General features: G+C 46.7%; 1 protein-coding gene across 2 annotated transcripts in view; it reads right to left on the bottom strand.

Moving 5' to 3' along the window:
- Positions 1-18,346, bottom strand: part of SIGLEC15 (sialic acid binding Ig like lectin 15) — a 24,585-nt gene continuing 6,239 nt past the window's right edge. Inside the window, exons 3-6 of one of the 2 annotated variants that reach the window (XM_060690778.2) lie at positions 17,343-17,726; positions 7,174-7,533; positions 5,183-5,213; positions 1-516 (exon numbers count right to left, since the gene is read on the bottom strand). In XM_060690778.2, coding sequence (XP_060546761.2) covers positions 417-516; positions 5,183-5,213; positions 7,174-7,533; positions 17,343-17,726 — 875 coding nt within the window. In that variant the 3' untranslated portion in view covers positions 1-416. The remainder of the gene's footprint in view (positions 517-5,182; positions 5,214-7,173; positions 7,534-17,342; positions 17,727-18,346) is intronic. The other variant, XM_060690780.2, reaches the window with a different exon arrangement.

The raw sequence follows: 18,346 nt of genomic DNA, 5'->3' as shown, positions 1-18,346 counted from the left end.
TCTTTTGGAAAAAAACATATTTGGGGCAACCACAAATGATAGGGTGAACATTCGGTACCAATAGAAGAGACATGCACCACTGATTGGACTAATAACAAAATAACACCGAACTTTACAACATTCAAATATCCTGCATAGCAATCCAGGAAATGTGGTGAGTTTAAGGTGTCCTGACTTGAATCTTTCATCATCCCCAACCAGAATGGATTCAGAAATTATGTTGACTCCAGAATTAGATGTATCTACTGTAGGTTCTCCACCATAGAAATACCAGTAATTCCATTATTGGCACTCAGGTTGAGCAATTGCGGGTTTTAACCACAGCGATCTTGTCACAAACAGACGTGACGGTGACAAACTGAATGGGACCTTCTTCAGAAGAAAAAGGAGAAAGAGTAAACGAAAGATCTGGATCTTTAACAAGTGTTTGTTACTCTAGATTCTGGAGACAGACTTTGACTTATGGAGTTGATTCTCCGATTGAAGTTTTTGTATGGAGATTCTTGCCTCGGTTGTCTGTGAATGAAAGAATCCATGTTAGCAGCATATATGTAAGATAAGCTTACTGTATTTTTTGGAGTATAAGACACACTTTTTCCTCCCTAAAGGTGAAAATTTGGGTGCGTCTTATACACCGAATGTAGCCCTGCCCACCCGCCGGCCCCCACCCTTTGGCCTCTGCCTCCCAGCAATTTACCTCCTTGCAGCAAACAGCCCATTTCAGCTTCAGTACAGCCTGATTAGCACAAGCAGCTGATTGTCGGTTGGATCGGCCTCCCGACTCTCAGCTGTTTCAGGCTGCAGGGATTGCCATTGCCTATTGCCCCGCGGGCCTCCGCTGTTCGCTGCAAGGAGGCAAATTGCTGGGAGGCAGATTTTGTTTTCTTATGCTAATCAGGCTGTGCTGAAAATGAAACTGAAACTGAAACAGGCTGTTTGCTATTTGCTGCAAGGAGGAACATTGCTGGGAGGCAGAGGCAGATTTTTTTTTCTTGTTTTCCTCCCCAAAAAAGATAGGTTTGTCTAATAATTGGAGCTTCTTATACTCCGAAAAATATGGTAATATATTTCCAGGGTAATAGAATATCTGTAGCTCAGGATTGAACTGTGGGGTCCTTGATATTCTCCAACCTTGGTTGTTTTCTCACAGACATTTCATTACCAAGCTAGGTAACATCATCAGGGCTAGTAACAGTTATGTTTGTTGTCTGAGTTGGTAGTTTTTTGTACCCAACAGCCTAATCAAGGAACCACCAACCAACACTCCCACCAACACTATCACGGCAAGCCACTTCTCTATAAACAAAAGAGCAAACTCCATTCCCAACTAGCACTGATGATGTTACCTAGTTGGGTAATGAAACATCTTTGTTGTGGCTCTGTTACCTAAGCCTGTGTCAGCGGCAGGAGAGTACTCCGAGAGTGAAGGAGAGGAGTTGGCAAGGCCTCCCTCTCCAGGACCCTCCTCTCTGGCAATGCCTTCAGTGTCTGCCGAAGGGCAAGAGATAGGGCCAGGGCCAAATACATCCATGCAGCCACAGGTGGACAGTGATGAGGGTAATGAGTCTTGGCTGGATCCCCGGCAGCATCGCAGAGATAAGTGCGCGCAACAGAAGAAAAGGCGTGCCAGAGATTAGGCTGAGTCACTGGACCACACCCCACAGGGTATAAAAGGGGGTGAGGTGGCCATTCAGACTCTGTGACGGACAAAACTAACTACTATCGAGTCACATTGCATCTTTGGAAACAACATTATCGGCCTGGGATTTATTTTACGAACTGGATAATTCTTGACTGTGGGTATTTTGTTTATTGAGTAAAAGTTCTTGGCAAGCAGCTATTGGGTTGCTGCCAAGCATCTTATTGGAAGAATTGGTTGTCTGCCAGTTTATTTAACCCCTGGCTGTCTGTTTGTGTGTGTGTGTGTGAGACGGGAACAGAACAATCTTCAAGAAAACCACCAAGCTCATAGAGCACCAAGTAGCCCCACATTTCCAATTCGTTTTAAAGACAGGATGGTAAAAATGAACGTTTACTATCAAGACCATCTTCCAATGACTTTTCTCCTCGTCTCTTATTCCAAGGTCTCGTTGATTTCAATAGGAGAGGGTGCTTAACATTCCAATGGAAATAGACACCCAGCATGTTCCCAGTCTACAAAAAAATGTTCAAGCTATTTTGCTTTTGAATCTTCCGGATCATTGTATTTTAACTTAGGGCCTTGCTTACAGCAGTCCAAACTCCTTGTTTTAGCCCTTCCTTAAGGCTTGGAAGCCAGCTGAAGCCCCTCTTTTTCAGCCCAAAGAAGAAGGCAATGGCAATGGCAATGACTCTAAAAATGTTGCCAAGAAAACCACAGGGGTACAGTCAGTGGTGGGATTCAGCTGGTTTGGGCAAACCAGTTGTTAAATTGCTGGCTGGCCCCTCCCCTCCCCTTCCAGGAGTCCCCACGCACCCCGTTTTGGCTCCCAGGTAAATGCAGGGAGGCCTACTAGGCCCAAAATGGGACATGGGGGGTGCGGTGCGGCCCCCCTGTGGCCTATTTTAGTCCCAGGAGGCTGCAGGGAGGCCTACTAGGCCCAAAACGGAGCGCGGGGAGATCGGCGGCCCACCCACAGCCCGTTTTTGCTCCCTGGAGGCTGCAGGGAATCTTACTAGGCCGAAAACGGAGCACGGGTGTGTGGGGCGCCCTCCCCTGTGGCCCATTTTTGCTCCCAGGGGGGTGCAGGAGGCTGAGTGCTGCCTGTCACACCCGCTGGCCATGCCCACCATGACCACGCCCACCCAGCCGGTCATTAGGGCAGAGAACCAGTTGTTAAATTATTTGAATCCCACTACTGGGTACAGTTGCCAGGAGTTGCAAACCTCACTCCCTGTAGCACTGATGATGTTACCTAGTTTGAATAATGAAACGTCTGCAAGAAAACAACCAAGCTCAGAGAGCAAACAAGGACTCCTCATTTCAACCGTAATATCCCCTCTTATCAGAACCGAACGAATAATTCTTATGGTAGCATGAACATGCTTGTTCTTTCATCCTTTCAAAAATCCCCTGATCTGGTTTGTTTACTGGCTGCGGAATTCTGGGAGTTGAAGTCTACAGGTCTTCAACTCGCTGAGATTGAGAAACACTGATCTAGAGAGACCATAAATCCTTCATCCATTATCTGGTGCAGCTTACACCTTCCTCTTGGGGTGTGCGAGCTTCCCACTCTTTGCAACGGGAGACAACATGGTGCTATTAAATTGTAAAATTAACTAATAAAAATTACGAACATAAAATAACAGCTGCTATTCTCTGGAAGGCTGTGTGACCAAGCAAGAAGCTAAATATTTGACGTGCAACGAATTTCTGGTGCTCCGTTTTCTGCTCTTCGAAGAAGGAACCATGATTCACCGTTTCCCAAATTAGAGGCCTCAATTATGCGGATCTTTCTGCTTCCTTAAAGGAATGGATTTCATTAGTAATCCTTAGTAATTGTAATTGTAGCAGAAAGCTACAAGTTGCTGGGTTGTTTTTTTTTTAAGAAGAAAATAGAAATGAGTGTCCTCTTTGGGATATTTTGCCCCTCCTCCACTTTTCTCCTCTGACAACTCCAGAACGGATTTCCCACTGTTGCTTTTTTGGGTTTGCCGAGATCCATATGTCAACCCAAAACCCTAAGTCGGGTGTCAGCAACCTGTGGCTCCGGAGCTGCATGTGGCTCTTTGGGCCCTCCGCTGTGGCTCCCACCACTGGCTGGCCCCACCCCTCACTCTCCCCTCCCAGTCATTCCTCGCCTGGCCTGAGAAGATAAGGGTGACGGCGGGGGATGGAGAAACAGCCAGGGCAGAGACAGAGAGATAAAGAGAAGGAGGCAGGGAGGGAGGGAGAGAGAGATGTCAAAAGGATTTTGTGGTTCCCGGTGTTTTTTAACAACCGGTTCTCTGCCCTAATGACCGGCTGGGTAGGCGTGGCTAGGGGGGGGTCATGTGACTGGTGGAAGTGAGTGACGTCGAGTTGGCCACGCCCAACCAGGTTTTGTGGCTCCCGGTGTTTTCTTTTCTGTGGGAAATGGGTCCAAATGACTCTTTTGAGAGTTTAAGGTTGCAGACCCCTGCCCTAAATAATACAACTCACAGCGGTGGAATGGTATTAACAGGAGACCACGTTCACAGATCAGTAGTAGATTTGCGGTGAAGAATTTCCTTCAAGAACAACCATAGTCTGGTCTTCTAGAACAGGGGTATTCAACCTTGGCAACTTGAAAGACTTGTGGACTTCAACTCCCAGAATTCCCTAGCCAGCTATGCTGCCTGGGGAATTCTGGGAGCTGAAGTCCACAAATCTTCAAGTTGTCAAGACTGGATACCGCTGTTTTTTAGAAGGGAAATCTTTTTATTTCATGAATCGATTCAGCTGTCCTGCTGGACCCTAATTTCGAATTGGTTCTTCTAGAACAGTGGTTCTCAACCTTCCTAATGCCACGACCCTTTAATACAGTTCCTCATGTTGTGGTGACCCCCAACCATAAAATTATTCCTAAGGCCATTGAAAATATGTGTTTTCCGATAGTCTTAGGCGACCCCTGTGAAAGGGTCGTTCGACCCACAGGTTGAGAACCACTGTTCTAGAACCTTCTGACATCATTGTTTTATTTTATTAGCCTACAGAGTTCATGGATTAGTTTTGAGTTAGCATGCATTGATAGTCCCAAAGGTGCTTTTTTCAAGAGGCAATTGGACTTTCTGGTTTTTCTCTGAAGACAGTTTGCTTCTCATCCAAGAAGTTGGAAGAGAGTAGAAGAAGCTTCTTGGATGAGCAGCGAAACGTCTTCAAAGAAAAAAAAACAGAAAGTCCAGTTGCCTCTTGAAAAAGCACCTTTGGGACAACAGTGACCTGGATAACAGAATTTCCATAGATAAGGAAAGGAGGTTCAATGTACGCTTTTAAAAATAGATTTCCACCTCATACAACGAGCCAGATGATGGTCAGATGATAGGAAACCAAAGCTGCTGGCTGACCATTTTTCTAAGGTCTAGTTGTGGGCTGCTTCCTATTCGGATCACAGGTGTTGAAATATCAGCTCCGTCCAATTGAAATTCTGCAAAGCAAACCCTTCCCTTTTCCTTCTAACTTGTGGAAACTGCTACGAGATCGATTAACTTCTAGAAATGTACTTATATTCAACGAGACTCTTACCGTGAAAAGCTGGTTGGAACCATAAAGTTATCTGTAATGCAAAAGGTAAGAAAACTAATGGAAAATATTCATGTATTTCTTGCTAAACTATCCCTAGGTGCACATTATATTAAGAAGGTTGAAATGGCCCAGGACCTTGATGAGTTACATCACGGATGTCCAACCTTGGTGATTTTAAGACCTCTGGACTTCAACTCCCAGAATTCCCCAGCCAGCCATGCTGGCTGGGGAATTCTGGGAATTGAAGTCCACAAGACTAAAGAGTTAGGTAAAAAACCTGTTGACTTATGCATCTTTCTTCAGGTTCCATATGAAAGTTCATAGGCTTCAGGGCCACATTATTTAAAGATTCTTCTCACTTAAAAAATTAAAAAAAAAAACTGGACAAGGGACTACAGCAGAGTCTCCTTTTCCAATATTCTGGTTTTCTTCCTTGAAAGATCTTTGTCAGACTTCGATGCTATCTCAAAATAAATGAATTTCCAAACTGCCAATCTTTAAGGAAATCTTTTCTTTAATTGAGCACAGCCACCGGATCATGGCTCGATGCGGACAAGACTGACCTTTTGGCCCCCAATTCCTCCCTTTCCGATCCCCAAATCTCTGCTTCTCATTGGCTATCTTCCAAGTCATTCTTCAGACTTCTTGTCTCGTCATTTCCCAGGAATGTCCCCCCTCCTCATTTCCACGACAACCCGACTTCAAAGGGATTTAGCAGGCAAAAGTTCAGAACTTATCTCTCTCTCTCCTCTGCTCTCTATGCCAGCGTTGAAGCGCTGACAATCTTGTGGATTTAAGTTTGGATGTAAGATTGAAGCACCTGGGCTTCGCTGAAGTATTTTGAAGCTGAAAAGAGGAGAGCAATAGCAGTAACACTTAGACTTATATACCGCTTCACAGTGCTTTACAGCCTTCTCTAAGCGGTTTACAGAATCAGCCTATTGCCCCCAACAATCTGGGTCCTCATTTTACCCACCTCGGAAGGATGGAAGGCTGAGTCAACCTTGAGCCTGGTGAGATTCGAACTGCCAAATTACAGGCAGCCAGCAGTCAGCAGAAGTAGTCTGCAGTACTGCACTCTAACCACTGCACCACCGTGGATCAAGGTTGCCTCTACTGGAGCACTAGACAATCCTTCTTCAATCCAGATGGTAGGACATTATTGGTTAGAGGGTGCACAACTATGCTAGTTCTCCGATAATTTGCCATTGTGGGTTCGTCTCAATATTTACCATCTCAATAGCTGCATCAAATCATGGAAATAATGCTACATTGACTGTCTTCACTCAAAACCCTTAAACTGAGTTTCCACAATGCACTGAGCACCCAACCAACCAGACTGATTGTGTTCACACCAAACACCATGCCAGAAAAGTGCAAAGGTTAAAATTAAAATGTCTCACTTTAACAACAGAAATTTTGGGCTCTATTGTAGTTGTACGTCGAGGACTATCTGTATCCTTTCTGGATTCATTCAGCGTGTCAACTAGTTCGTTATACAACCACTCCTTGTTTAAAGATCGCATTCCATTCAAACAACTTGATTGTGAAACATAATGGTTGCAATACAATTGCTTAATGCATTGTAAGCCGCCCTGAGTCTCCGGAGAAGGGCGGCATACAAATTGAACTACTAAATAAATAAATAAATCTCTTCCTGATCCACTTTTCTTCACAGCACACTGCTTCTCATCGCAAATTAACAAGCTCAGCTCTGAGCTGGCTGCTGCCTGAAACTGACAAGACTTTAACCATTTCACTCTGAGGGTGTTAGTTACCAGGCGCAGGAAATTCGGTGCTAAATACATGCATGAATGATCGCAAAACAAAGTGGTCGTTAAACAAGGAGCGACTTGTACCACAGTGTACTGAATCAACTCCAACTAAGTCAGAGGTCCACATTGGGGTTTACTGCTTGCTTGAACTCAAGCCAAGCCTGTCCTCTCTTGATCTACACAGCCGTCACCGACATTTAAACAAGTGATACATACCTCCCTTGTAAAAGGCCCCGATCCCTAAGATCACCAGCAGGGCCACAAACTTGATCCCCAAAGCTACGTAGAAGAGAATCATGATCCAGGACCCACTTCCGGCTTTGAACTTGTAGAGGTAGACAGTCCCTTCTGCTCTGCCGTGGCTGTTGGTGGCCACACAGGTGTATTTCCCATCGTGAGACAAGTGCTGAAGCTCCTTGGTGATCAGGTGGCCTGTGCTGGACACTGAGGTGGCATTTCCAGACAGGGGACCAGCCCACATTAGGATGGGCAGTGGTTCACCTTCGGCCGTACACTTGGCATGGAAGTCATGATTCTGCCTGGCTTGGACAGAGATATTTATAATCCTGGGAGCAGCTGCAGAAAATACAAAAATAGGAACCATAATTTATTAGTGCTCACTCAGGATCTTATCATTTGTAATATAGTCCCTCCCTGCTTTTAGTGTTTTTCAACCGTTGCAACTTTAAGATGTGTGGACTTCAACTCCCAGAATTCCCCAGCCAGGATGGGGAACTTACTACAACTTACTTTGTAGCTTTTAACATTAGTTTGAATCAGTGGTGAAATCCAAATTTTTTTTACTACCAGTTCTGTGGGTGTGGCTTGGTGGGCATGGCTTGGTGGGCGGGACAGAGGAAGGATACTGCAAAATCCCCATTCCCTCCCCACCCCTGTGGGAAGGACATTGCAAAATCTCCATTCCCATCCCAGCCAGAGGTTTTATTTGCTGGTTCTCTGAACTACTTAAAATTTCCGCTACCGGTTCTCCAGAACCTGTCAGAATCTGCTGGATTTCACCCCTGGTTTGAATATAGGCTAAATTTGTGGCTTCTGGACATTACCTGGTCCTATTTTTGAAGTTCAGGCATTGCCCCAAGCTACAGGTTGTTTAAAATTATTGATTGATTGATTGATTGATTGATTGATTGAAGCAAAATGGAATGCTGTAAATCATGGCTTGCTTTGTTTTAGTTTATTGGATATGTTGTAAAGAGCTGGATTCATACAATACGGTATGCTACATTATTATTATTTATCGTAAGGCACATTCACATCATATTTCAATTAAAAAACCACAAGAGATTGTAGAAAGTTAGCACCCACCCCTCTCCTAGAAGAATGAAATATTCTAGGAAATGTTAAAAAGGCAGAATATTATATTTCCCTGGATGAGAAAAGGAGAAACATGTTTTTAAAGACAAAGAGCAGCTCCCTGCCCCAGCAGATATTTGGTGCCCATTGAGAAAGATTGAGCCAGCCTATCTACAAAACATAGGGACACAATGGCTCAGTGGCTGAGACACTGAGCTTGTCGATCGAAAGGTCGGCAGTCCAGCGGTTCAAATCCCTAGTGCCGCATAACAGGGTGAGCTCCCATGACTTGTCCCAGCTTCTGCCAACCTAGCAGTTCGAAAGAATGTAAAAAATGCAAGTAGAAAAATAGGGACCACCTTTGGTGGGAAGGTAACAGCGTTCCGTGCGCCTTTGGCGTTTAGTCATGCCAGCCACATGACCACGGAGATGTCTTTGGACAGTGCTGGCTCTTCGGCTTTGAAACGGAGATGAGCACCGCTCCCTAGAGTCAGGAACGACTAGCACATATGTGCGAGGGGAACCTTTACCTTTATCTACAACACAAAAGACCTTCAGCTACAGGTGATGGGATTAAGACATCTGGTCTTTTAAAAAAAGCTAAAAATAGCAATATCTAGATAAGATAAGAGTGAAAATGTTGCAACATTCATGATCCAGATTAAAGTATTTTTAGCCATGGGAACAATTTAAAAGAAAAAAAGGTTGCAACCCAGAAATACCAGAGATATCATATGTGTTTGTAGAAAAAGAAGAATGTATTGGCATTTTGTACGTGCAAACACTGACTTAATCTCTCCACGCTTGTCAGCTGTGCTTTTTTGTTTTATCGAGATCAAGGGTGTCTAACCTTTTGGCTTGCTTGGGCCTCACTGAGTGAAAAGGAATTGTCTTGGACTGCCTATCATATAATACAGTTAATTTACGTAAATTACATAATAACATTAATAGTTTGTGAGTGGCTGTATTACTTGTTGTGGCCTGCAGGCTGGACATGCCTGATCTAGACTGTTCTTAGGCCTTTAATTTGGCTCAGTCTGAAGAAGCCTGTTATGGTCCACCATCAGCCTGCGGAGCTGGCAGTGGAGTCAGACAGTGAGGAGGCTGGGGAGGAACATGGGCCAGTCCTGGAGTCTGGGGAAGGCCCAGACAAGGGCTCTGCACTGGAGGCAGAGAAAGGGCCATCTGGGAGGTACGTGCTGCCTCAGGAGCCCCCAGAGTCAGACAGCAGAGAGGCAGAGGAACAGGAGGAGCCTGTTCCTAGTCCATGCATGCACAGAGCTGCCAGAAGGCAAGACCAGCTAAAGCAAAAAGGACAATTTGGGAGTAAGGCCAGGAGATGATTGGCCCCTCCCATAAGGCTTAAAAAAGAAACAAAGGCACAAGGGCCTTTTCCAGGAAAGCAACGTTGCTAACTCTGTTTCCAGTCGGCATCTCTTGTTTATTTCTGAACTTCGTGGGGCTTTGCCAAGTAAGGCCTTCAGCGGGGTGTCAAAGAAGATAAAGATTGATGATTATCCCAAAGGACTTCTTCCGAAGGACTTGTTTTGCAACTAATTGGGACTCAGCTGGGAATGAATGTAATTCTCAGCTGTTACAATGAGAAATAGGTTTATTTCGGACTATTTGTGTCTTGTAATGACTCAGTAAGCCTAGGTCACAACAAAGCCACAACACTGTATTTCACTAGTTGCTGCTGTATTAAATAGAAAATCTAAAGAGAGAGAGAGAGAGAGAGAGAGAGAGAGAGAGAGAGAGAGAGAGAGAGAGATAGATTTTTTTCTTGTAAATGATATACCCTGACATTACACTGTATTCAAAAATGTTTATGAATAAAATTATTTTTTTTTAAAAAAGGATGAACCGTCCATAACTACAGGGCAGGTGGCCAGATTCTGCACAGCAGCACTGTGGATTCATTGCAAATAGGTGTCTTCTCCAGAGGTGGGTTTCAGCAGGTTCTGACCAGTTCTGGAGAACCGGTAGCAGAAATTTTGAGTAGTTTGGAGAACCGGTTAATACCACCTCTGACTGGCCCTGCCCCCATCTATTTTCTGCCTCCCGAGTCCCAGCTGATGGGGAGGGAATGGGGATTCTGAAGTAACCTTCCCCTGGAGTGGGGAGGGAATGGGGATTTTACAGTATCCTTCCTCTGTATTAGCCCACAGAACCGGTAGTAAAAAAATTTGAATACCATCACTGATCTTCTCCACCATAGTGATGTTATATAACCTTTGCACTGGTTAGTCCTTTCCCTTTTAGCGTTGAACTTACAACGGGCCACACAGTTTACAGATTGCAACCGTAGTATAATCTGACCATGTATAATTGACAGACTGGGTTTTATTATATATTTTCTTTATTTATTATTTTATAGTAGAATTTTTTAATTGTATAATTACTGAGCGTCTTTATTTGTTCTGGTCTCTGGTCCAAGACTGTTAATAAATTGATTGAATTGAACTAGGAGTTTTGCTACATTGCAATGTTATAAGATCCCTTGGGAAATCTCCTCTTGAATCTGTAAAATAAATAAAACCAATATTTTTTTTAAAAAAGAAGGCATGACCCTTCAGGACATAATAGGACTATCTATCAGTAGATAGATGGCACATGGCACAACCAAGCCCCTTCATTACATCAGCCCTCAGTTCAACCAACCTTAATTGAGACAACCCCAGCTGTGACCTCTGAATAACCCCCTGGGAGTCTGACAGCCAATAGAATACATGCCCTTGGCACTGGAACAGGAAGCTCAAGTTCAAAGCCCAAGAGAGGGTATAAATAACACTCACTCGTGACTCCATTTTGTCAGTTGCACCAGAACATACGATAAACCCATGTGGTCCTGTCTACCAGTGGTGGGTTCTAAAATTTTTTACTACCGGTTCTGTGGGCGTGGCTTATTTTGTGGGCATCGTTTGATGGTCATGTGACAATTCTTTAGGATTTAGCAGAGGTACTGGTCTACCAGGCTTTTAATTGCTTGCAGAAATGTACTGGTCTACCCATTTGTTTTTGGAGGCACCGGTCTACCACCACACTGCCTTTTAACACTGATCAGCTGTAGGGCGGCCCTTCGAAGCCCAGCAGCAAGAGTTTAAAAGATTTTTTCCTTCCAGCCGATCAGCTGAGACTCGGGAGGCAGCGAAAAATTGGGGGTGGGGCCAAATAAAAGGTAAGAATAACGCGGGGGTGGAGGTGGGGGTGGGAGGGCCCAGCTCCTGAACAAAGAGAACCGGTTTGGTGATGTCATATCCTCACCGCTACCGGCTTGGCGGAACCGGGCGGAACCTGGAGGAACCCACCACTGCTGTCCACCATTAAACCATCTTTCCAAATCAGCTTCCATCTTTCCAGTGTCTTTGTCCCCACTTGGAACTGAACCCAGGTGGATATTTCTCCCAACAAGATAAACATATAAAATAGGAAATATAAAGTCTAAAATATTATAAACATATGCCCAACTATGCCACAAACAGAACAGCTACTTTATTTTTTTTTTTAGTAGTAGATGTAAACTTGGTCAAAATGTCTTCAAGAGCTTCCATGCTCTGGCCCAGTGGTGGGTTGCCCCTGGTTCAGACTGGTTTGCAAGAACCGGTAGTAAAACTGGTGGGACACCCCACCCACTGCCCTGGATGTCATCATCGGCGATCTACGCATACGATCCCATTGCGAACCAGTAGTAAAGGTAAGTAGAACCCACTGTTGTGGCCTGTCAGCGGCCTGTGCAGCTGGCGCTCGAATCAGACAATGAGGAGGCTGGAGAAGATGTGGTGCCAGAGGCGGGGATTCAGCCAGGGCCTTCAGAACTTCCAGAAGCTCCCATAAGTGAAGAGGAAGAAGCGGAGGTGCCTTTTCTCAATGCACGAGCGCGCAGAGCTGTTAAAAGGCAGGAGTGGCTCCTCAGGAGGAGGTCTCCTCGACAGTAAGGCTTGGGGCTAATTGGCCACTCCCTTAGCCTATTTAAGGAGGAACGCCGACTGAAGCTATTTGTAGGGAACAACTTCATTCCTATTCTTTCGTGTCTTGATTCCAGAAATGTTTGATTCGGCTCTTCTTTCTCTCTTGTCAGTTTTCCTGCAAATTGCTTCTGGGCATTCTGCCAACCACAATAAGATTACGGTTATCTGAAAGACTGTGCCTCAGAATTGAGTTATTATTCTTTGGATTATGGTCGGCTGTTAATGAAGTTAAATTAACAGCCCTTGTTCAGAAAAGATTGATTTAAACTGTACTTGTGTTCGAACAATTACTAAGAAAGCTCATTAGTAGTCCTTAATTAGAAAACTAAGGTTTGTACGGACTTTGTGTGTGCTGCGTTCTTTGGGGTCCGTAGCTGGGGCAGGACACCCAACCCTGCTCTGGCCCCTTTGCTCTGGAGTGGAAATTCACCCCATTAAAGAGAATATTTGTAAGTCAAGGTTGACATGAGGGCTCCTTGGTGCTCCCTGAGCTTGCTTGTTTTCTTGCAGATGTTTTATTACCCAAACTAGGGAACATTACCAGTGCTGACCAGGGCTGTAACGTCTACAAGAAAACAAGCAAGCTCAGAGAGCACCAAGAACCCCTCATTCACCCCATTGCCCAGAAACAGAAGGAGAAGCAAGTGGACCAGTGCTGGTATTCAGCCGGTTCTATCCGGTTCGAGCAAAACCGGTAGCGGCTGCTGCGGGAGGCTCCACCCAAACGTAATCACATCCCGTTTTTGACATTCTGCGCATGCACAGAAGGACCTGCGCACGAGCAGAGGTGGTGCGTTCGAGCGAAGTGAGCGTGCGCATCAGGGGTGGGTTGTAAATTTTTTTACTACCAGTTCTGTGGGCGTGGCTTATTTTGTGGGCGTGGCTTGATGTGACAATTCTTTAGGATTTAGCAGAGGTACTGGTCTACCAGGCTTTTAACTGCTTGCAGAGCTGTACCGGTCTACCCATTTGTTTTTGAAGACACTGGTCTACCACCATATTGCCTTTTAACACTGATCAGCTGTAGGGCGGCCCTTTGAAGTCCTGCGGCAAGAGTTTAAACAGTTTTTTTTCCTTCTAGCCTATCAGCTGGGACTCAGGAGGCAGCAATAGATTGGAGGTGGGGCCAAATAAAAGGTAAGAATAATGCAGGCAGGGGCAGGGGGCGGGGGGAGCAGAACCGGTTCGGTGATGTCATATCGTCACCATTACCGGCTCAGCCGAACTGGGAGGAACCCACCACCGGTGCGTGTGCTCACATATGTGAACCGGTAGCGAAGGTAAGTGAATACCACTCCTGAAGTGGACTCCAAGACCCTTTTTCCAATCTCTTCCTTGTACATGCGCACGAACTGCATTCACACAGTATCTTTAATCAAGGCAATAAAGAGCCCCAGTAAAGAGAGAATCCTGCAGAACAAACTTAAGGTGGTCTTGTTTTAATCTTGAGTTGAGCGTTCTCTATTTGGCTTGGCATGTTGCATCTGAGCCATTTTGATAAGATTACAGTCCAGTTGGTTAATTCCAGGACGAGGTCACGTTACGTAGCCAGGAATATCAATAGAAAATAATACTTGTAGCTCAGGGTTGAACTACAGGGTCCTTGGTGCTGTCTGAGCCTGGTGGTTTTCTTGCAGACATTTCATGACCCAACTAGGTAACATCATCAGTGCTAGAAGGGAGTGGGGTTTGCTCTCCGTTTAGATACAAGTGGCTTGCTCTGTCAGTGTTGGTGGGAGGGTTGTTTTCTTCTTGGCAGTGCCTTGATTAGACACTGTTTCAATTGTTTGCCTAAGTTGGTAGTTCCTTGACTGGGATATTGTTTACTGTCGCTAATATATAAAGAGAAAGCAAATCCCACTCCTTCTTAGCGCTGATGATGTTACCTAGTTGGGTAATGAAACGTCTGCAAGAAAACAACCAAGCTCAGAGAGCACCAAGGACCTCACAGTCCTCCTCCTCCTCCTCTTCTCCATAAACCTAACTCCCTTCTAGCACTGATGATGCTTCCTAATTGGGTAATGAAACGTCTGCATGAAAACAACCAAGCTCAGAGAGCACCAAGGTTCCTATAGTCCTCCTCCTCCTCCTCCTCCTCCTCCTCCTCCTCCTCCTCCTCCTCCTCCTCCTCCTCCTCCTCACCACAAACCTCACTCCAGGGGTGAAATCTACTTAACTGTCAGCGTCCCAGCACTGACATATATAAAGAGAGGAGAAGCTTGAACTTTTGCCTACTAAATCCCTTTGAAGATTCTGTCTCCTCGGAGATGGGAGGTGGGGGAAGACATTCCTGTGATCTGACGAAGAAGAGATGAGGAAAGTGGCTTAGAAGATAGCCAATGAGAAGCAGAGAATTGGGGATCGGAAAGGGAGGGATTGGGGGGGTAAAGGTCAGTACTGACCGCGAAAGAGCCAGGATCGGATCGCTGTGCTCAATAAAGAGAAAATTTCCTCAAAGATCGGCAGTTTGGAAATTCATTTATTTTGAGATAGCATCGAAACCTGACAGATGGTTCGGAAGTGTACGTGCCATCATCACGTCTGATTTTGGACCCTCTGTGCACACGCAAAGCCTTCTGCGCATGCACAGGGGGTCAAAAACAGGTTACTTCCTGGTTAAAGCCAGGAAGGAACGACGTCCAGGCGGGTGGGTGGAGCCTCGTGCTGCCGCTGCTACTGGTTCACTGAACCACACGCCGCTGCCGCTACCAGTTCATGCGAGCGGCACAGAACCGGCAGGATTTCACCACTGCCTCACTCCCTTCTAGGACTGATGATGTTTCCTAATTAGGTAATGAAAGTTCTGCAAGAAAACAACCGAGCTCAGAGAGCACCAAGGTTCCTATAGTCGTTCTCCACCTCCTCCTCCTCCTCTTCCTCCTCCTCCTCCTCCTTTTCCTCCTCCTCCTCCTTCTCCTCCTCCTCCTCCTCCTTCTCCTCCTCCTCCTCCTCCTTCTCCTCCTCCTCCTCCTCCTCCTCCTCCTCCTCCTTTTCCTCCTCCTCCTCCTTCTCCTCCTCCTCCTCCTCGTTCTCCTCCTCCTCGTTCTCCTCCTCCTCCTTTTCCTCCTCCTCCTCCTTCTCCTCCTCCTCCTCCTCCTCCTCCTCCTCCTCCTCCTCCTCCTTTTCCTCCTCCTCCTCCTTCTCCTCCTCCTCCTCCTCCTCCTTCTCCTCCTCCTCCTTCTCCTCCTCCTCCTTTTCCTCCTCCTCCTCCTCCTCCTCCTCCTTTTCCTCCTCCTCCTCCTTCTCCTCCTTCTCCTCCTCCTCCTCCTCCTCCTTCTCCTCCTTTTCCTCCTCCTTCTCCTCCTCCTCCTCCTCCTCCTCCTCCTCCTCCTCCTCCTCCTTCTCCTCCTTCTTCTCCCCCTCCTCCTTCTCCTCCTTCTCCTCCTCCTCCTCCTTCTTCTCCTCCTCCTCCTCCTTCTCCTCCTCCTTCTTTTCCTCCTTCTCCTCCTCCTCCTCCTCCTTCTCCTCCTCCTCCTCCTCCTCCTTTTCCTCCTTCTCCTTCTCCTCCTCCTCCTTTTCCTCCTTCTCCTTCTCCTCCTCCTCCTCCTCCTCCTCCTCCTCCTCCTCCTCCTCCTCCTCCTCCTCCTCCTCGCCAGAAACCCCACTCTCTTCTAGCACTGATGATGCTTCCTAGTTGGGTAACGAAATGTCTGCATGAAAATAACCAAACTCTGAGAGCACCAAGGACTCTACCATGAATATCCAGCCTCGTTCAAGGCAACACAAACTCAACACCAAGGGCATTATGGCAGCTACGTCAATCTTTCCTGGGCTGCATTAAAACCTTTGGGCAGAACCCACAAACAGGAATATGCAGCAATTGCATGAACAATCAGTGCTGTCTTGGGAATCCTTGCTTGTCTAGTTCCTTTTCCCGTCATCTCTTCCTAGTTCCTGTTCTGACCTAGGCTTCCCCAGCAGCACGAAGCCGAGTCCTCGTCCTTATAAACCCCTTTTATTTAATTTACAGTGGATTCCTCTCCAGCAAAGTCGTTCCTCTCCCACAGTCTTTCAAGATAGTTCACAATTACCGACCTTTATCAGGCTTGGAAAGTGGCCAGGCTGATATCTTTCATTGGCAAGAATGCAGTAATGAACTAATTGTCTCCTGTAAACTCACTCCCCTCTCGCTCCTCTTTTATTACCTCTGGGAGGGGCCATTCATCATCCACCTGTGGCCTTACTCCCAAGTCAACCCTTCCTGTTTAGCTGTTCCCTTTATCTGGCAACTCTGTGCATGCGCACACTGTTCTGTCCCTGTTCAACTCACGCAGCCCCACAGACGGCCTGGAGTTAATAAGCCACACAACAAAATTCTTTGAAAATAAAGCTGGCAGCAACCCAGTGGCTAGCTGCCAATTCAGACTTTACTCACACAAAACAAAGATTAGACTGCCAACATTCCGATAAAACAGGCAGAGTTCAACAATACAAGGATTAATCCAAATGCAGTCCGATAAAGCAGGCAAAGTCCAGTAACGCAGAAATCATGGATTAGTTCTAGTTTTTGCTCGTCACAAACTGAACCGGCCACCACACCCACATTTATACCCTGTAGGGTGTGGCCCAGTGACTCAGCTAATCTCTGGCACACCTTCCCCTCTGCTGCGCATGCTTCTCCCTGCGCCTCTAGCGAGGGTCCAGCCAGCACTTATCTCCTTCGTCACTGTCCACCTGTGGCTGTGGGGACGTGCTTGGCTCTCAGCCTATCTTTTGGCCTTCAGTGTCCTCCGGAGGCATTGCCAGAGAGGAGAGTCCTGGAGAGGGAGGCCTTGTCAACTCCTCTTCCTCACTCTCTGCATCTGTCGATAGCCCAGGCTCAGGCAACGGAGCCACAAAACACACTGGGAACAGGCTCCAGCTGTTCCTCTGCCTCACTGACATCTGACTCCGAAGGCAGCTGATAACTGGCATACGGCTCTGGCCCCCCCTCTGCCCCTGACACAGAGCCCTCATCAGAGCCTTCCCTAGACTCCAGGACTGGCCCATGTTCCTCCCCAACCTCCTCACTGTCCGAATCTGCTGCCAGATCCGCTGGCTGCTGACGGGCCACAACATTTCCCCTTGCATACATCCTCCTCAATCCATTACACATCCTCTCACCTACGAGGCGGAGATGGATTCCCAACCGGCTCTCGTATTTGTCGTGGACATCACCGGAGAATTCAACCCGGCAGAAGTATCGGTTGGTATCGTTCCAGTTCAGATTCTCGATTTGGAGCGAGAGGTTGTTCTGTCTCGGGTTGCCCAGGAGTTTGTATCGGTTCTTCGAGCCAACCGTAACCCTGCAGAGATCGCTCGAGCTTTGGGTGACGCACTTGAACATCACCGACCCATTGAAAGGCTCCTTCATGCGCCAAATGGCGGTCAGGGCCTTGTCGTACATCTTGTGGGGATGCGTGAAAGTGCAGGGCAGAGCCACGGACTTGCCAACCTCACCGACGACCTCTGATGGGACGTGCATGGACCATCCTTTGGAAGACACACCTTGTTGGGAGGAAAACAAGAGGTGAGGGGTTTCCTTGACCAAAAGAAAATTGTGCTTGTTGAATACTCATCGGTAAACAGAGTCAAGCAGAAGAAAGGAAGGCTTCACTCAGGTCCGCCATCCAGGTGGGAAGAATACTTTGAACTGATTGGTCAATTCGTCTGGCAGTCCCTATAAAAGGGCAAGCTGCCAGGCAGAGTTTGCTGGAGTTTCCTTGTAGCAATAAAGGAGCTGAAGTCATACTTGCGCCTCTGCCTCTTCACTCCACCCACCACACAACAGTGTTTTTGGTACATCATGCATTGCTCCACTTAAATGTCTAAAGGTAAAGGTTCCCCTCGCACATATGTTCTAGTCGTTCCCGACTCTAGGGGGCAGTGCTCATCTCCGTTTCAAAGCTGAAGAGCCAGCGCTGTCCGAAGACGTCTCCGTGGTCATGTGGCCGGCATGACTAAATGACCAAGGCGGACGGAACGCTGTTCCCTTCCCACAAAGGTGGTCCTTATTTTTCTACCTGCATTTTTAAAATTCTTTTGAACTGCTAGGTTGGCAGAAGTTGGGACAAGTAACAGGAGCTCACCCCATTATGCGGCACTAGGGATTCGAACCGCTGAACTGC

The sequence above is a fragment of the Pantherophis guttatus genome, chromosome 2 (genome assembly GCF_059756535.1).
Source record: "Pantherophis guttatus breed Tessera chromosome 2, ASM5975653v1, whole genome shotgun sequence".
Lineage (NCBI taxonomy): Eukaryota > Metazoa > Chordata > Lepidosauria > Squamata > Colubridae > Pantherophis > Pantherophis guttatus.
Note: the sequence above shows the minus strand (reverse complement) of the source record. Positions and strands in the feature narration are given on the sequence as shown.